The sequence below is a fragment of the Syngnathus scovelli genome, chromosome 3 (assembly GCF_024217435.2).
Source record: "Syngnathus scovelli strain Florida chromosome 3, RoL_Ssco_1.2, whole genome shotgun sequence".
Taxonomy (NCBI): Eukaryota; Metazoa; Chordata; class Actinopteri; order Syngnathiformes; family Syngnathidae; genus Syngnathus; species Syngnathus scovelli.
The window spans coordinates 17,766,672-17,786,766 of NC_090849.1; the positions used below are offsets into that span (position 1 = coordinate 17,766,672).

Here is a 20,095-nt window from a genome sequence, read left to right on the forward strand (position 1 = left end):
AAAAACCACCACTACATTTTTGCGTCTCTTCTCGCTTCCCCATCCTTTGTGTCATCTGTGATAGATGTATTCATTTTTGGCTATGTTTTGTTTTATTTCTCTCCGGCTGTGTTCAACGTTGCCTGTCTGCTTCTTTATTCTACCATCACTGACTGCTGCGTTCTCAGCTGGTGTATATTTATTTGTTTCTTGTTTTCATCCCCTCTGGTGTCCAGCACTTTGCTCTCACTTGCCGCTGACATTACACACACGCACACACACAGACCCACACACACAAACACACACACCCGTACCACCTTCCTCCTCCATCCCCTGCGCCGCTCCAAGCATACTAAACACAAGTTCCCTGATTACTTTTCTTCCCGAGAAAACGTTGGATACAACTCAGCGGCTCACCGGCGCTGCCTTTGTGCGTTGCCATGGCGACAGCCTCAGCACACTTAACTCTATTGAAGAGAAGAGGGGATGTGAGGGGAGTAGTGGAACAGGGGGAGGTGGGGACGGGGAGATCTGTGGCGAATGGTAGTTTGCCGTCACAGTGTGCAAAAGAAAGCCAGAGGGGAATCTTTATATTTGCAGATCACCTTCCATTCTGTGCAATAATCAGATTGCACGTTAATTGGAGCATTTAAAAGGGAATTTTCCACACGAACTGACTGTGTCAACTGTGTATCCGGGTTGCCTGTTGTCAATGGCATGTTTATTTCTGCACATTACGTAATCTCAAACATTCAATTGCCTCGGTTTGAATTAGTTAAATTGTCTAAATGTCTGCTAATTGAATGAACATTGTCATTATTTGTCCAATTCTTCCACTACAATTGCTGTTAATTGGAGTATGGACTTTATTAGAGCAAAGGGTAAAATTTGAGGACATTGGAAACAGCTACCCCAACAACTACAAGCAGAATATTAAATCTATTGTTGACCTCCGCATATTATGGCTTGACATTTGTGAGTATACCTGTTGTCTAAGAAAAAAAAAAAAATCCTTCATTCATGGAAAATCTCAATCATTTGGGTTTTTCTGAGGTGACATTCATATATGCATAAAATGAAAATGAAATCACAGTAGTGTGTGAGGGGTTATTTTATTTTATGATACATTTATGGTTTGAAATATTAATAACTACAAACATTTTTAAGAGGAAATATCAATTACCCATGATTTTTTTACCTCTTTCCAATATCATAGCATTATTGTCATGTTGTGGCTGCACTCAAACAGTGTCTTAATTTAGATTGGGGAAGTAAAGTGGGCCTCATGCATCAGGGAGGGAGGATTTGGTCCGAAAAGTGAAAAAGCAATAAAGTTGGACACATACACCTACCCTGTAGTAGTCAGTGCTGTAGACATCTCTGGACATGCCAAAGTCTCCGATCTTCACCAGCAAGTTTTCGCCCACCAGGCAGTTCCTGTTGGACGGCAGACAAAAAACGTCAGCCGAGAAACGCCGCGTGAATGATCGTCAGGTATCGAGTAGATGCTTGGGAGTTTCAGCGGTAACTTTTACATTTGGTTCAACTGCAGACTGAGCTGCATTTTATTGATTGTTTATAGCAACCACTTTGAATTCTGAAAACAGCCACACACAGAACATATTAGAGGAGCAGATAAAGTCATCTTTTTGTGTGGTAATTTATTCCCATCAGAATACTTTGTAATGCAAGAATTCCACGGAAAGAAAGGCCGGATAATTTCACTGTTCTCCTAATTTCAAACATGGCTTCCTTTCTGGAAATGCTTGGGCAAAAATATAATTATAATGCAATTATTGCACTTAACAGATTTATTGAAATTAGAGGCTTGGAGAGACATTGAAATAAGTTTTGAGTGAATTTGTGGTTTTTCAGTGAATTCACTCTATTTTGCTGTTCTTGGAATCAAACAACCCTGGTGTGCATTGTTTTGCTTGAATGGGCATGATACATTTTGTGTGCTATGTGACAAACCTGGTGGCCAGGTCACGGTGCACAAAGTGCTGTGATGCCAAGTAGACCATTCCGGATGCTATTTGCTGGGCGATGTGCAGCATCTGCGACTGAGTCAGCTCCACTGGTCTGGTGGTCTGGCCTTCTGCCATCAGGACTGCATCTGGACCGTGAGCCCTAAATGGAAGAGGCCTGTTAGCTTTGTTCTCTCCTTGATGTTGCTCATACTTATCTGGACACAATTTTTAGGACATACGCCATACAGGATGGGAAAGTAAAAAGAGAACTTTGGAGTTGTTCCCATCTTTTCAGCTATAAAAGCATCCAATTTGCAGGAGAGACATTTTTATCTGATTGCAGGATTTTGTGTTGCTATGTTCAAGTGCACGCAGAAGTGGCAAGAGCTTGCTTTTGGACAGGGAGGAAAAATGCCAGATCTTCTCTTGCAACCATTTTCCGGGATTTCATTGTAAACGAAGCCATGCATAGTGTGAAAGAAAAAAAGACCCATGCCTGAGGAACTTGTTGAGGTCTCCGTGTTTCATGTACTCGAACACCATGATGAGGGGGTCGCTCTCCACGCACACGCCGTAGAAAGTGACAATGTGCTCGTGCTGGAGGTTGGTCAGCAGCTCGGCCTCGCGATGGAAGTCCTTGCGGGCGTTTTCGCTGGCCTCTTTAAGAGTCTTACACGCACAGAAACACACACACACGGTGACATTTTATTAAACTGACAAATGGAAAAACATTAAGGCACACTACAAAGATCAATTAGTCATGTCTGCCGAATGGGGAAAAAAAAAATTGCCCTGCCTTGTAAAAGTGAGTTACGGTGAATTAGACCAAGCGAGGATTGATTACAAGGTAAAATTACAGCTGCAAGGGGCGATGAATAGTTGAGAGTTGTGCTCAATGTGAATATAGAGAGACAATCAGAGCATCAGGAATGGAGTTGTGTACATTTTGATCAACAAGCAGCACCTTAGATTATCTTCAGAACGGGACCTCCATCAAGCAGAAGATGTTTGGTAAAGCCAAGACAAGTTTGCGTTGAAGGTAAACAAATGATCTAAAATGGCCACTTTAAGAAAAATTACCTAGTTGTCCTTTTTTTTTTTTTGGGAGGAGGAGGAGGAGAGGGGGGATTTTTCACTGATCAGAATTCATGCTAAGCTAAAGCAATTTAAAGAGGGTCTGCATGCTCAGACCCTCATATTTGCCATTTTCACTGGATCCAATCAGTCATCATTCCTATCAGACAGGCTTACATAACACGCATTTGTGACAGAGCGAAAAACAAAAAGACGCAAGACACAGGAAATGAAAATGATACGGGCTACTTATGCATCTCGTATCCGAGCAAGAAAAATATAGGCAATGGCTTTTGCCCTACATGAATAATAGATAGTCTTCCTACTGTAAACGCCATACATATATATGACCCCCCCCACCACCCCCCCTTCCACAAAGAAACAATCAGAAGCTCTCGTTACAAATCTAGGTCCGGGGCACAAGGACAAGTTGCTAAAACAGCTCCGAGGGGGTGGGAAAAAAATGGCACGATGACCTCGTGGCAGCTGGAATGCTGAGATGTCAGAAAATGAGATGGACCATAACCCCACCCCCACCTGTTATCAACCAATCGAGTGTTGACTGAGACCGTTATTGGCTGTAACGTGAGCCGTCGTGACAATGGAGATTATTTCGGTACAAAAGATGGAAATACAATATTAAGAGTATATGGGAAATGTCGAAGTGGGGTTGAATATCCTTAGAACAGAACGGGGGTGTCAAAAGTGTGGTGCGGGGGGGGGGGGGGGGGGCAGCTTTATATTTCTGATACTAATAAACAAAAGTAGCTGATTCATCAATTAAATTGTATTTCAGTATCTATGTCTTAAAATGTAAAGAAAAAAAATTCTTGGCAGGTGCCCGAGTTCAAAATGTGTCCTCGCTGACACCCACTGCTTACACTGAAAATATAATTTGAAATTAATTGCAATTAAATTGAATATAATTATGATTACTGTATAGCTTACAGCTAACCAAATTCATCATCTCAAGAGAATATTACAGAAGAAACTATCAATTGATTTTTAATAGAGAAACTAGATAAAAAATTGCCTGTTTAATGATTATTGATCTGTGTTTACATGTTTCAATTGAACTACCGAAATAAATAAACTTTTTTATAATATTCAAATTCATTGAGATGTAGCGATTTACTTTATCTTGATTTTTCAATAGTTAAATCAAAACATTATGAAACACTACATCAAAGCCAAACAATTAAGCAGAGGCGCGGCCACTTTTGTGGGATGCCTCAGCGTTAGGCAACACACGTTTCCTAAAACAAATGTTTGAAAGTTTTAATTTACATTTTGATTCAAAACAACAATTTCACCCTTCAGTGTTCCATAATAAAACAAACACAATATTAAATGTATTCATGGAATAACGGCCTCTTGGTTTTTTCCAATTGCACCCTACTGATTTCCTAATTAATAACTAAAGTGAGCTCACGTTTTATGATGCGAAATCTTGAACGGCAACTCGGAAACCGCTAATGTGCTTTGCGTTGAGAGCATAAAACATTCATGAAGGTTTAAAACATGATTTATTAAATAGTGCGGCTTTGCGGCCTGCATTTGCTTGTTTATTTCTATGGCTCATCCGTCCAATGAGGCTGGAGCAATGATGAGAAATGTGGGATACAAAAATCCAATTTTATGAATTTCCTTTCAAAAAAACATTCACTGATCTTTTAGGGCTCGGCCACTGATGTGATCACGGTGAGAAATGAGAAGTGAAATAAGTCTTTGTACGCTAGACAATCACATACGAGTGCAGTTACAACAGGGACTGAGACATGAGATGACAGCAATTAAATATGATGAGTCCCTGAATGCACCGTCCAAGTGTCCATGGACTGAATACAGTGAATACAATACAAGTCATGCACACACACTGCATTTGGGTCCCGCGACAAATAAAAGTAATCAACATCCTCGGGCTGGGAGGAATGTAGCGACTTACATTTACATGTGTTGAAGGACGCATTATTGAAAGTGTTCTTGATTGATGAGCCACAGATGGGCAGCGTGTGTGTGTGTGTGTGTGTGTGTGTGTGTGTGTGTGTGTGTGTTTGCATGTTGTTAAAGAGTGCCTGTGATCAATGGCACCTTCTCGTATACAGCATAATACAGTACAAGTCAAACTCGCCCTCGCGTTATGGACCAGTGGCTGATTGATGGGTCCAAACCTTAACTCGGGATCATTTAGCGCTGCGTATGTTATTGCGACGTGCTCAAAATGTTTTGTATGCGTAGCGTACATGACACATTGTTGGGGTAACGAGAGTTGTATGTATAGTTTTTGCATATGAGGGCTGTCCAGTGTTTATTGAAGGGAAATTGCATCTCAAATGCAAAGATTATGCACTTTAATGTGAAGATGTGATTTCCTCTCAACAAGATTTTAAAGCCACATTAAATCACACGGTGACCGTATTTGCTGGAAAACCTTGCTATTTGTGTATGTTGTTTTCTTTCTAAAATAACTTAACATGCCACAAGATGGCATCAAAGTTCTGTCTGAATAGGAAAGCAGCAAAACAGTTGGTACAAAATGATGTGAAGCATCATGTTTTGCATGTCAGGAGTTAAGATTAGTCCAGGTTGTTACGGAAAGTCTTTGTGACATTAAATTTTGGAATCAATAATCTGGAAGCCATTTATTGTGAAGGGTAAAGTACGTTAAGTTACAAATGGGATCACAGTTTGTTGCATATTTACAGTTTCAACGAGTAGACAATAAACAATTTTTTGTCTCTTTTTTTGCATTATTTGTGGCACCTACTGCTGCAAATAGTCCTGGATTACTGTAGCCTATTATACTTCATAAATGTATTATTCATCCATTTTCTTGTGTTTAAGCTACAGACGTGTCACAAGGGCAGGATCTTAAGCATGCACCGAAAGCCATTTGATCAAACTCTCCCAAGGTGTTCCCAGGTCAGCCACGAGACATAATAGTCTCTCCAGCATGTTCTTCAGTTCATCCGCTCACCAATTTTCCAATTTCACCTGCGTCTCTGTCGGCGCAATAGCAAGCTTATCTTGCCGACTTACACGCGATCTACCGCATATCACAAGCAGATCAGCATGGTCGCCTCTTATCTGCTAGGAAGATTAGTTTGGCGTTTAGCGTGAATATTTTAACAGCATCAGACAGCTTTATAAACAAAAAACAAACACATTTACGGCTCTTGACTTATATTTAGCATCTACACAACCAGGGGAGACCTGGAGCAAAGAACTAAGACGTTCCTAATTGTTGCTTTGAGTGGTTGTCCAAAAAGTGATTACTGTAAATGTCTCGTTAAAATGTAAATGAACAAAAAATCTCAATTAAAGCCTTTCCTCCAAAACATGGGAAGGCTGTGCTCCCAATTAAATGGCATTAAACAAGTGTTGCTTATAACAACCTCAAGGAAATGAGATTAAGTGGATGATTAGCATCAAATCAGATAAAAGTTTTTCAAAAATTCTATTCCTTCCAAAAGTGGCCTCCACTCTGATACAAGCCAAGCCTCAATAAATCATCAGGTATGGCATTTACTTTAACAAACACCATCCCCAAATTAATCACTGGGGGTGTTGACCACACAGAAAAAAATTTGGGTTTACATACCTTCCGCTATGTGATTTAAAGACTAATTAACACAGCGCCATTAAAATCTAGAAATACATTCCTCTCAAATAGTAACCTTCCCTCTAATAGAAGCCATGCCCGGTTTAGTCACAGGGTGTATCATAAGACAAAGAAAAAAAATGTTGCTTCAAGGACCTTCCGGAATGTCATGCTAATTAGCAGATGAAATATAATAAAATGTCGGCTTTCTTAAAAAAGAGGCCTCCTCTAAATGCTTATTAGAATATAACCAGAACACATAATGTAAAGTAACACATTTCCTCAAATAGTAGCTTCCATTCTAATACGAACTATGCATCTATTAATCATCCATGAGTGAGTCATCCATGAAAGGAAAAAAGAACTTAGTTTGCTGGTGACGTTGCTTCAAGCGACCTTCCAGAATGTGATTAATTGCCTAGTAATGACTTACCCCTTAATAGACACTTAGCACCCTCTGCAGTTGAGTAAATAATTGCCCTCCAGCTAGTAAAAATGCTGTATTATACTTCATTTACACTGTCCACAACTTTAGGAGGGACGGTAGAAACACCTAACTTGACATTCCACCGTAAGAACAGCTGGTTAAAGCCGCTTCATCTATTTCTGACTCGTTTAATGGTAGATGCAGCAAAAAGGGAGGAGGAGGAGGAGGAGGAGGAGGAGGAGGAAAGGAGGAGGAACTCACAACATCCCAGCAGAGGCAGGAGGAAGGAGAGAAAGTAAAAACATGCTACATTAACTAATTGGAAGAAAAATCTCAGTGGAGTCTAATCAATGGACTGACTTATTATTTAATGATGAATGCATGTTAGTGAAACAGCAGTTTTAAAAGCACAACATTAAGTACAAGTGTACAAGCCTAGGTCTTTTTCCTCAGTTAATTTCATGCATGCGCATTTGGGGTTTATTTATTTATTTTTATTTTTCTATTTATTTCTTTTTTTTATTTTATTTTTTATATATTTATACATATGTTTTAATACTTATTATCTATTTATTTATTTTATATTATTTTAGGATATTTTACTCTTTATTACTGTAAGGTCCCTTTTGTACTGGCAGTACGTGTGTTTTTCTTTTGGAAATCATTATATTTGTTCTCTTATGTTTTAAAGACTGCATGTTCGTAATAAAAATGAAATCAACTCTACGGCCGTATAAAAGAAGGAAGGCGGAACAGGAAATTATAGTTTCTGAAATGACAAACAGTTCTGAATTATGGTGCATAAGATTAATGCAGCACTGTAGGGTACTGCTGTCAAAAAGCAAAAATCTGTTATAATGAGTGAAGAAGTGAAGGTAGTGCAGGTGAAGAGGAAGTGGAGGATGTGAACTGTACGTGGTGGGCTCTCTTACAGGTCATGTATTCTTAATGAGAATCTTCCCTCAATCAGATTGAGTTTCGCTTCCCTGATGGAGAGACGGATGATCGGATAAATGAGGATTACCAGGGAGGCAAACTGGCTCAATTTGACTCGGAAGTCTGCGGCTTAGGTTCGAATTCGACAGATTGCTGGCGACAAATTGTGAGGAAGTGAACCGAAGAAAAAAAATGACGAATCACTTTTACCTGAAGTAGTGGATACACAACCCCCACAGTCACTATAATCATGACTTTATGACTGAGTTAGTGCAGTAACCTGTTTAATATTCCCAAACATGCTGCGGGGATGCAGTTGTGCTGCAAAAATACTGCCGGGCTTGCAATAACTTCCCCCGTCGATAACAACATTACCGGCTTTATTTGTGTACCAGGAGTCGGCTTCAATCGCCAGCTTAATTTGACATGCAGATCTCTTCAATTCCCGCGCAGTCAAGACAATAAACACAATGGATGCTTGGCAGGTCTGAATATTAAGCATGAGACAAGCAATCCAGTTTTAAATTCAATTTCCTCTACGTCATTGATGTTACCTTGACAGCCACCAGTATCTTCTCCTGGTCAGGCGACAGGTTGTAACATTCGGCCAGGAAGACTTTGCCAAAGGCCCCCTCTCCCAGCTCCCTCTTCAGCACAATATTGTGTCTCTTGATGTGCTGGACAACTAGACGAGGAGAGCAAAGAAAGTCCCATTAGTGAAGAGCAGTATTAGGAGGGAAACTTAAATGGCAGGCAGAAGAGCAGATTAAGATGACGACGAGTGTAATGTGGCAAAACTACGTATCTTGTGTCTTCTTCGGACAGCAGACAAAAAATTCATCCATTTTTATTATGGTCATCTCTCCTCCTTACCTCATTTGGGAATATTTTCTGTTTGTGTGTGTGATTTCTCACTGCCTCCTGCTCAGCCACAGCAGAATCACTCCACAAACCTGCTTTTGGTTGCTAGGCAACCCGTGACTCCAACGTCAGGTAATATTGAGAATATTTAACATCTCACCATGGTGATGTGTGTTTCCCTTTATTCTGCACGGTAGTTAAGAGCAATGTTGCTGTAACCTCGTAACTGCCAGCTTGCAGTGTGTCACCTCACATGAACGCTAACCCACACACACGCACGCACGCACGCACACACTTGTTAAGATTTATCTGTGATGTGATTAGAAGGCACATTTGAAGAAAAGCTGTCCACTCAGAATATCACATTAAGATCCAGTCGGTCTTTTAGAGGTTGCATCGATTTACACTGAGGGTGCGTGAGGGGGGAGAGAGAGATTAGTGCTACTTGCAAAAATCCCAATTTCACCACTAATTTTACATCATTGATCTCACGACGACGGTTAACGTAATGTAAGACATGACCAGGAAATTAGACCAACTCGGTATTGACCACACAAAAGGATTTGTGTAAATTCATGAACAGCTTTAACAATTGTCATAGGTGACTGTTATCTTAGCAGACTGAGGAAAAAAAAAAAAACACTCCACACCACAAGATAATCACCACACACCACAAGATAATCACTCAGGATCATCTTTGAGAGAAAGCCACGAATTGCCCCTACGATCGTATGGGATGTAAAATCTCAAATTTGAACCGATTTTCGGTACACGAGTGAAAAAGAATCTTGACATTGTTCTGCGAGGCAGGAAACAGTAGCAGTGTTGAGCTAAATTCAACATAGGTGAAGTGAATTCAGGATTGCAGGGCGAATGATCCTGCACATAGGTGGTGGTATGGAAAGCTAAATAATTGGTAGCCAAGGGACCGATGGAGTAACATGCATCTTAAAAAGCATGAAGAAATTATAATTTTGCTTTTTATTGGGGGCGTTCTTGATTGTCAATTTTAGGCTGCATAGTAGCAGGCAGACAGTGGTGCAATTGCACAATAAATTTAAAGCTGTGCAAACAACCTCAAGCCGTGTGTACACATCATTGAGTTCGCAATGAAAGATGTTGATTCAAGAGAAGTACTAAGCGGCGAGTCTTCATGGCTAAGTGCTTATTGCTTAATAGTGCGGAGAGGCGATCAGCTGGTTAAACGCAGGGGGGGGGGGGAATGGCCTGGCGGGCAAGTAGATGCGTTGGAGTGTTTTATTTTTTAAATTGAAAATCAAAGAATTTGTGACAATGTTGATAAAGAGAGAATGACGTAGCGCTGTCATGAGTGGTTCCCATCACCAAATGGTTTTGACTTTTTTACAATCGGTGGGACTGGATAATACATGTGACCTCTTTGAAACAGAGCTCCTGTAAAACTGCCACATCAGAGCCGTAAGAGAGTAATCATCTGCCTTTGCCTTTCGCACGTAACCCAGCAAAGCGCACAGCAGAAAATTGGTGGCTTTTACAGGCAGGGTAAAAGGTGCTTATGCTGTTCACTCTGTCTTTATTGAACATCTTTGTGGCCCTGTTGTTTACTCCCTCTTGCTTTTTAATTAACGTGGCCACCGCTCATTTGCACCCTGCCACATTATCTCTCCCATTCTTCAACTCCAGCAGTCTATTTGCGTCAGGTGTTTTGTGTTTGTGGCAACGTTCGAGAGCGCCCGCTTTGACACTTCCCATCAAGCACCTTCCACCTTTTCAATTATTGTGCCTGCTCCCTCTCTGACATGTGGCCATCGCCACACTCATACGTGCACACACACACACCTTTCACCCGCCTTCATCAACATCTTATTTCCTGTATCCCCTCCTGCAATCTCGTTTCCAAATCTCTCCACAACTTGACCTGAAATAAAAAACGCACATAAACGCTATATCAACAAAATTGGATGGCTGCTCTTTGCCGATGCAAGAGAATAAAATACACTGGAAGGCTCTAACTGTGCTACAGATTGGACTTCAACTGAGAAATCTATCTATTGAGCTATCCATCTGTCCATCCATCTGTCCATCCATCTGTCCATCCATCCATCCATCCATCCATCCATCCATCCATCCATCCATCCATCCATCCATCCATCCATCCATCCATCCATCCATCCATCCATCCATCCATCCATCCATCCATCCATCCATCCATCCATCCTTCCATCCATCCATCCATCCATCAATCCATCCATCCATCCATCCATCCATCCATCCATCCATCCATCCATCCATCCATCCATCCATCCATCCATCCATCCATCTCAGCGGCATGTAGTCAGGACCTACAAGACCTCAACTTGCCTAAACAATATCAGAAGCACTTTCCACATTTAGAATTTAGGTGAAATTGTATTAATCTATTCCTGGTGTGATAGACTAGGGCGGAATCCGACTTGCATTCAAAACCAGGTCATGTCGCAGCCCTCGGAACATAACTGTCAATCGTGTGTTTTTCCATACATTGACTCAGGCCATGTCATCATTGTCAAGCAAGGTGCTGTTTGTGTTAATGGAGCATTTCCATATATCAGCACAGCGGAATATGTTTCTTGCGAGCCACGTTCAAGTGCATTATACCTCCGCCTCATCAAGGCTGCTGACAAATAATATCTCCATATGCACCACAATCAAAGCGTCACTAAGCGCCTTGTGTATTACTTTTAATGGATGTAATATACACAAAACACTCACACGCAATATTGACCTGCATTGATCTGCCTGCTTTTATTATTCTCTTATGTAGTAAATCCTGCTATATTGCTCGCTTGTGTCGGGAGCCTTAAGAGGTCAATCCCCCATTTGCCATTATTATATAAACCCCCCCCTTTCCAACCCACCCACACACTCACACACACGCAGACACACACCCTACTCCACCTCTCTTAGCTAATTTACACAAGGTCACAGCCTGAAAAAGCTTTTATGACTTGCCAATAATCATAATGTCACATTGATGGAGCAGGTCAATATCTGAGAGTATGTGTGCGCGCGCGTGTGTGTGTGCTCGTGCGCATACGTGCGTGTTCATCTTGTCTGACTTTACGGTTCAAGCAACCAGTGCGTTTGAAGCAAACACTCGCCACCAAGTGTGCCGTCTCTCACGTGAAAGGAATGTGACATGAAGTAATACTGCCTAGCGCCTGCTCATGGGTCGCTCACACGCGCTCTCACAATTTCAATTCATCCTTTGGAATAGTAGACAGCGGCTGATATTTTACAAGGTCATTGCCTTGACAGCAGCTGCTATTTCGCCATGGCAACCTCGACACAACTTCCAGTTAATTTAAGCGTTGCCGCTCGTGTAAAAATGTCAAGCCCTTCTCTACTTGCAGTTTGAGTTAATTCATTCAAACATGCTAAAACCAATCCATCAATCATCTTATTCTGTCATATTTTATATAATCGTAATTGTATCGTTTTTACATGCACTACTCATGCCTCAAACTCTGGTTGTGAATTTTTCCATTCACTTCCGAGATGGAGAGCAGCAAGTTATGCAAAAAGTACTTTTAGGATCATTTTGATAAGATAGTTAGTTACTGCTGTGTTGTTTTTAGTATATGCTGCAGGCCACTAGAAAAATGTGTTGCTACTTACAGGTGTCCGTCTTGAGCAAGCTGTTGGAGCTCCTGAAGTACTGCGGGTTCTCAATGACGGGGATCTTGGTCATGCCGATGATGACGGCGTCGGGGCCCAACTCGGAGGAGGACGGCGTGTTGCTGCCGTTGGAAACGTGGTGGAGAGGCGAGGCTGAATCGTCGTCGTTGCTGATGACCGAGGATGGTCCTAAAAGACGACAGAGACAGAGAGGCGGATTGTATCTTTACGAGAATGGAGTGCTGAGCCGAGCCATTACACTACCCGTGCCCGCAACAGAATCGTATGAGGGGCATGGGAGACTTCATTAGGGTTGTTAAGCTGTTATTAGCCAAGATGGAGGAGATGAAGACTTAAAGAGAGGCGCTTAAGTTGTGCCATTGATCTGAACAGGCTCCTGTAGGAAAAGAGATGCCAGTCACTTGAATGTTACAACATTTCATACCATGTTACAGTGGATGGATGACTGGGCTCTAAATAAATATTGTATTTCCTCATGTTGTAGCAAATGAACTATTAGGTGCATTGGAATAGATGCAGGCTGGGTCTCAAGTATAAGAGATGCCTCTTTTTTTTTTCATAAAGTGGCTGGAATTACCTTAAGCGGGATTTTTGGTGTTAATTGTCCCTAAGCATCACGTTAATCGCCTACTGTGACGTGCCCCACTGACTTCTTGTGGAATATAACTTAATCAGCAAAATTCACACATTTTTATCCATGTCAGGGGTCGGCTTAGATTAAAAAAACTGGTGAGCAATGATTGGTTGTGACTTGTGGCCTGTGCAACTGTGATGTCATTTTCAGGGTAAAAACAGGAAGCTTTTGCCTGCTCAATTCATATTCCACAAACAAAAGATTAATCAGAACACTGTGTTTCAACGAGTTGGGCTGCACAGAACATATTATTACAAAGAAAATGTTTGGGTCGACTTTCCTTTTAACTATAATAACCTTGCTTTCAAAGCATTTGAAGTAAAGGCACGGCGTTAAATCGTTATGTCCACAATGATAAAGTGACAAGCGTAAAATGCAACAGCAAGTGAATCTTCTTCAGCAACGAGGGGGAAAATGAGTTTGTTTTGGCAACAGCGCGGAGGTGTCATTAGCATGTAATTAAGACAGTGAAAACAGAAACATATTGTTGCCAAGTCTGTGTGAACTACAAACAACATCACAAAATTGGCAGTGGGTGGAAAAAAACAAATTTCACTTTGGGTCACATCATAGACTGAAAGATTTTTCACACACATCCATGTTAAAAACATCAGCGTGGCTCAAGGCCAGTGCATTATGAGCTGGGATTGATTTCCCTTGAGCATAAAATGACAATGGATGTCTTTCCACTCGTGCGGCCGCCGAGAATGAATTTTAACGTCCTGCTGCAGCCGAAGGGACGTGACTGAGGATGGTATGTATTAAAGTGTGTATTGTGTGGGACGAGCTTGACCAGCTGGCGTGGACGTACGTACACACGTCGGTGACTCGTGGGGACTGAAGGAGCCACCATAGGGAAGCAGAATGAAAATGGATAGCACAGCGAGAGATGTTTTATAGAAAGGCTGTGTGTTGTAGCCATCAGAAAGCACTGCACTAGAATTGTTGGAAAAGATTCACATTTGTCTTTGACACACAACAATTGTGTTCAAGACAACAAAAAGGGGCAAAGGATGTGTCTGGTGTTAAACCTCTCACCTCTTTGCGTTGATGAATAAAAATACAGGTTCAATTTCATCCCCGTAGTTTGCATTGGTGCCTTTAATGTAGAACAACAACACGAGGAAAAAAAAGGCGAAGACTGGCAGCTTTCATAGTCAGTCTACGCAGATTATCTGTTGTCTTAAAGAAGAAAAATATCATGCTTTTCAAGGCCCGTTTGATCAAATTTAAGACCTCTCATTTAGTAAATATGAGCACAGGGAATGGGTGACATGGACTCAATCTTTTATCGCAGTATTTTGCAATAATAGCGCTAATATAGCAATAAAATTAGAATGAACATTTTTAAGACCATTGAAAGGTGTCTTTAAAAATTATGGGCCCTATTTTCGTGGGTAGCGCGGATGTGCGCTTGGGCATAAAAAATGGCACATTTTGATTTTTGACCAGATCCAAGTTTCCTTCAAAATGGAAGTCTGACTTGACTTGACTGGCAATATGCAGATTTTGTATAAACTGTATTTTTTTAACATAAAAAAAAACAACCTATCTAAGGATTCTTGTTGGTTCTATTCACTACGATCTCGGTTATGCTGAAATGCAACCACATTATTATGTGCAAATTTAACAATGTTGTATTATCGTATCTGTGGCATTTCTAAAGCCTTTCAAAGGTGGTTTTAAGGAGGGAGGATTTTCCAATACTTTGTTAGTGCCATTTTTAAAGACAACAAAGCCCTTCATTTTAGAGAATCCAATTTAAAAGCACATGGTTCCTAATTCCTTCAAGAAACTGAGCTGCTTGTTTATGTCTGCTAGCTAATTGCTCATTTGTTTAGCATTCTGAGGTTGCCTTTGTGTAACAAAAGGAAGAACACGTGCTCGTTATTCTTGTGTGTGTGTGTGTGTGTGTGTGTGTGTGTGTGTGTGTGTGTGTGTGTGTGTGTGTGTGTGTGTGTGTGTGTGTGTGTGTGTGTGTGTGTGTGTGCGCTCATGTGTACATGTGGGAGGAGCTGAAGATCATTAACATACAGCGGTCTTGGGGTCAGATCGTTATAAATACGGTTAAGCCAAGGGGCAAAAGGAGGCTACGTGTGTGTGTGTCTGGGTGTGTGTGATCGTGTTTTTGTGCGTCTGAAGACAGAGTGAGGTGGCGTCAGCTCCACTGGGACTGACTTGGTAAAAAACATGTAGGAGAAGATGGAAGGCTGAGGTGAAAGTATAAGTGGGGTCAGGTTAATAGACATGGAGGCCATGTTTAAACTGGCCTGCCGGGGGGAGAATCCCCCCTCCTTCCACTTAACTGTCAATAAATCAGCAGCGGTCATGACTGCAAACTGGGTGGTGATTGCACGTTATCGTCAAACGCATTCATCTTATTTTTTACGTCCCCCTAAATTCAGCCTACAGGGTCAAAAGGCGACATTGTGGAAGTCAATAAACATGTTCTGGAAATAAATAATTTTTAACTTCAAACGTGTGGTCCACTTGTCAGTTTTAGGGATTTCGTTTCCTCGGGTGAAGACGCATTTTAGTCGGTAGACAACGACAAGAAGCGTCTGACGGAGCAGCTGTGTTGTGTCAGACGAGGTCGGATGACGGCGTCGCTTTAATCACAGTACATCTTGTTCGCAGTCGCACAGTCAAATTAGCACGATGCCATCCTTGCCGCCTGCTTCATCAGAGGTTTGTGCTCAACAAAGCAAATAGGTGCTTAGTAGAAAAATAGAACAGATGGCTTTTTATACATAGCAAACACTGTGTTGGGCGGCTATGAATAAAAATGATGGAGACATTTTAAGGTGATAAATAGTGGTTTTAAAAAATAAAGTGGTCGTTGGAATTTGTCAACACCCACACTTTGCGGCTACAATTTCTTGATGGGGAATGCAGTTGATATTCCCTTGAATACTGCCAGCAGGATATCGTAGGCGGAATTATTTGGGTTCTGGAAAATGCATCGCGTCAATTAAAAGTAAAAGCACTCTAGCTTTATAAAGGCGGAATTTTTGAAACCGTTTTTGTCGTGGTTCTGATTAGATTATGTGAGTCAGCTCCAATGCTCATTGGGTTAAATCCCCCAGGTTCATTTTTTTTAATTCGGAGCTGTCGGTTTTGCTGTGAGAACCCCGAGGGCTTCGGGTAAGACGTTTTATGGCCCGTGCTGGAGCCCCATAGAAATGATGACTCCGTTGAAGTGCCTCAGGCTTTCTGGGTACACCACAGACAAAGTGTAGCCATTTGCCGGTGTCTGTTGCTCGGGGCGATAGATGTCGGGAGGCTTTAGTGGGATTTCAGAACATCAGGGGTAGTCAGTTAAACTCTCAAAGGACCTGCGCTTGTCTCATGCCTGGGGAAGAGCAAGGACAGTTATTAGTAAATAATAGTGGATTTTAAAGATCGAAGATAACTTCAAAGTGTTTTTCGTGGGGGGGGTCAGGCTACAGTTGGTACCCCGAAGGCCAATCACAACCTACTCTTTGGTTCTGAAACGGTTTGTCAGCTACCACGACAAACTAACGTGGAAGCTAATGTTTATTCACAGTCAGTGCTGCTTCTTGTCAAACAGGACGAACAGATGGACTCAAATCCCATTTTCGAATCAAAGTCTTCTGTCTACAAAACTTGGTCAATATTACAAAGTCCTATCAAAAATCAATGCCAACTGGAACAAACACAGCTAAAATAATGGAGTAAGGCCACTCGGTTTCATTTCCAACTATCGTGACATTGAAGCACTCACAGTCAACATTAGTGTGACACCACTGTGTTCAATGTTCAGTTAATTTTACTGCCAAATTTGTTTGTCAAAACAAATATGGGTGTCATCCAAAAGATAATAACTTCATGTCAACTCAACCTGAGGATGTGGAGGATGACGAGCGGATGCTTTTGCCACTAAAAAGGCCTCTGTAACCCCCGAATTGCTTTTCAATAGGCGCGCGTGCACACACACACACACGCACACACAGGCACACACACAAACACGGTAACACGAACCCCAGTAGTATCTAAACTGCTGTCACCCGACTGAACTGAAGACAGGAAGTAAAGTATTGATCTTGACCAGGGTGGAAGGATGTGGGCGAGACCAGACAGAAAAAAAAAAAAAAAGGCTGCCTTGGTGGAAGACCTTCTGTTGTAGTTAATTACTGCCATGACAAATTAGAATCACCAACTGTACTGTGTGTAAATTCTTTGGCATTTTGCTCATATTTCGTTCACACTTTATCGCTCTGTTTCGCTAACAATCGTAGCAGTATTGCAATAAAGCAATTGTGAGATAATCGATATATTTCAAGATATCACAGTATAAAGTATGTAACTGAAATCTTTATTCAAAATACAACCATGTTCAAGCAAAAGTGAAATGAACAAATTAGAACATGGAGCAGAAAACAGCAATATCAATATTTGATCTCAGACAAAATGATACCATTTATTTCAGACTTAACACAATCAGGATCATCGATCAGCAAGTTTAAATAAATGGATCAGAAGGTGAGCATTATTTCTATTGAAATAAATGTTTTACTTTATCTACACGTGTACTCGTTACCATTAAATGTAATTTTAAACAATTTGTCTGTGTTTAACAATGTTTGCCACGCCCCAATCAAGAAATGTTTTCATTAACAAACATAATACAACTACAGTACTCTAAGTACTTTAATTAGAACCTTTTCAAAATTATTCTAGTTAAGAATCTGTGGATTTGTGAGTGGTAGCTAAATGTTATTCTGAAGTGATATGGGACCTGTATGGTAATCTTGAATTGATGTTTCTGATACCACTGAGATAGACTGTCAAACTTAAACATCAATACGTTTGATACTTTAGTCATTTGAGACAGTATGGGTATTGATTTGCAGACACACACACAAGGAGCAAGTTCAGCCAGTAGTTATCGTAACACACACATACACACGAGGTCGGCTAACCTGTTTTCCGGGTTTGATAATGTGACGTTCTGCATAAAGCCAAGGTTTTACGATTTTGGCCTCTACACATAAGTGTTTATTTTCTTGAGGATACTCTACATGTTTGATATATATCAACATGAAGTGATGATTGCTCAGTTGTGAGCAGTAGAAGCATGGGGACTTCTTCAAATTGCTGTAAGATAATGACCACTCCTCCACTTTGGCCCTGATGCAGAGGCCTATCACATTTTTTCTGCTTCACACCCCCGCAGGCAAAAAAAAAAGTAATTTCCTCCTCTCCTTTCCTGCTTACTTTTTCTATCATCTCTTACATCTCCACCGCCCCGCCATCTTGACTCACCCTAGTTTGTTTGTTTTTCTCCCACATCGTCCTTGCTTTCTTTTCTCTGTTTGAGATGTTTTTTTAAATATTCAACCTGCATCTTCAATGAGGTGCTTCACTGTGATAAGTGAGAGTTATAAGTTAGTAATGAGTTAGTATTCCGAGCACCCGGTCAGCTCCAAACGTGCCAAGGTCATCGTATGATCGTTGAGCAGATTTTTCTTGCAACATTTAAGGATATGTGGCTCGAAAGGACAAAAACAAACACATGCTTACCCCGCTAGGTTTGCACGCTGCAGCTTTGTACGCTACTGTCGGCACTCTCCTGCTGCAGCCTTTCATCTAAAATGTATCTCCTTGAAGTAAATACAGGAGATTGTGGTCATCCTTTGTGCTTGTTTGTTGGTGTCGCAGTCTGACTAAAATGTGCACTGAAATGTGGTTTGTGGTGGAGTATTTTAGTGCGGTATAACATTCTACAATCTCCATTTTGCCGCACCACCTCTTAGTCTCCCCTTGAATAAATGTAGCTCCTTATTGTGATTTATGCAGACGTAAAAAAATCATTAGACTGTTGGTATCATTGTTGTAAGCACTGGCGGAGCTGGGATTTTTTTTCCCTAGTAGTGGCCAACGATATAGCAGGGGCTCTGTGGGATACTTTTGTTTTACAAACCTCTAAAATTCTTTACAAACGGCTGATAAACATTCAGGATATGTGCCCTACAGGGGACTGGGGGGAAAAAATCAGGAAAATACCCAAAAGTCAACAATCTGAAATGGCACCTGGAGAGTCCAAGAACATATCAGTGGGGCCACTGACCCCGCAGCTCCCACCTCTAGTTCCGCCAGTGTTTGTCAGCATCGCTGAATCGTACTCATCATTCAGCGCAGCAAGGTTTACAATTGCCCTCTGCACTATTTTGAGAAGGAAAACAAAATAAAGCAGAAAAGGATCCAAGGTTGTACTGCAGTGAACTGCAAAAATGCATACCGTATCCAACTCAACAAAAACCAGAACAAAAACTAGAGACCACTTACGCTATTGCCGAGTCGTTCCAAGAGGAAACCCACACAACCACTGCATCCACCATGATAGCACCCAAAAGACACATTTCCTTTGCCGCAAGCAACTGCAATAACACTGCACGCTCAACTAATGCGTCAGTCATTACTGACCTCTGACACTTAACACCTTTTGTTTAAAAAGAAAAAATACAAAGCCAAGCGATATTTCCTTCAGAAATTCAACAGCACATCTACTCCGAGACGGTTCAAGATGCAAGCTTGAACTTTTTTACTCAATAGTTTTCAAGGTAGTACGTGACCTAGCACACACCCTTGACAGCATATCAACAGACTTTGTGTAAGCCTAAGGCAAATTGTGTGCTTGTCGCCAATGGCAAAAGCGTTTGTAAGCAGGCAGGTGAGTCCGGGTGGTCTATTAGTCCCGAGCAACGCTTTCACTGCACGTTGCTGTCGCAGCGCATTCTTGTACATTTTGTGGAAATAGAGAATGCCACAGGGAGTATAAACTGTTCAAATTGCACCAATGAATATGCAAATACATACACGCACTCACACACACACTACACAAATATACAATTGACTTTATTGAAAGAAAAGCCTGCAAAGAAAATATGTTTCAAATAAGCAGCTAAAAGCCTCTTGAAGACACCTTTAAAGGT

General features: G+C 41.3%; 1 protein-coding gene across 5 annotated transcripts in view; it reads right to left on the reverse strand.

Moving 5' to 3' along the window:
• The window catches only part of ntrk2a (neurotrophic tyrosine kinase, receptor, type 2a), a 55,623-nt gene that overhangs the window by 14,160 nt on the left and 21,368 nt on the right, over window positions 1–20,095 (reverse strand). For 4 of the 5 annotated variants that reach the window (XM_049762645.2, XM_068650181.1, XM_049762644.2 and 1 more), the window contains 5 exons: window positions 12,485–12,673; window positions 8,542–8,672; window positions 2,446–2,618; window positions 1,954–2,109; window positions 1,326–1,416 (listed from right to left, as the gene is read on the reverse strand). In XM_049762645.2, coding sequence (XP_049618602.1) covers window positions 1,326–1,416; window positions 1,954–2,109; window positions 2,446–2,618; window positions 8,542–8,672; window positions 12,485–12,673 — 740 coding nt within the window. The remainder of the gene's footprint in view (window positions 1–1,325; window positions 1,417–1,953; window positions 2,110–2,445; window positions 2,619–8,541; window positions 8,673–12,484; window positions 12,674–20,095) is intronic. The other variant, XM_049762643.2, reaches the window with a different exon arrangement.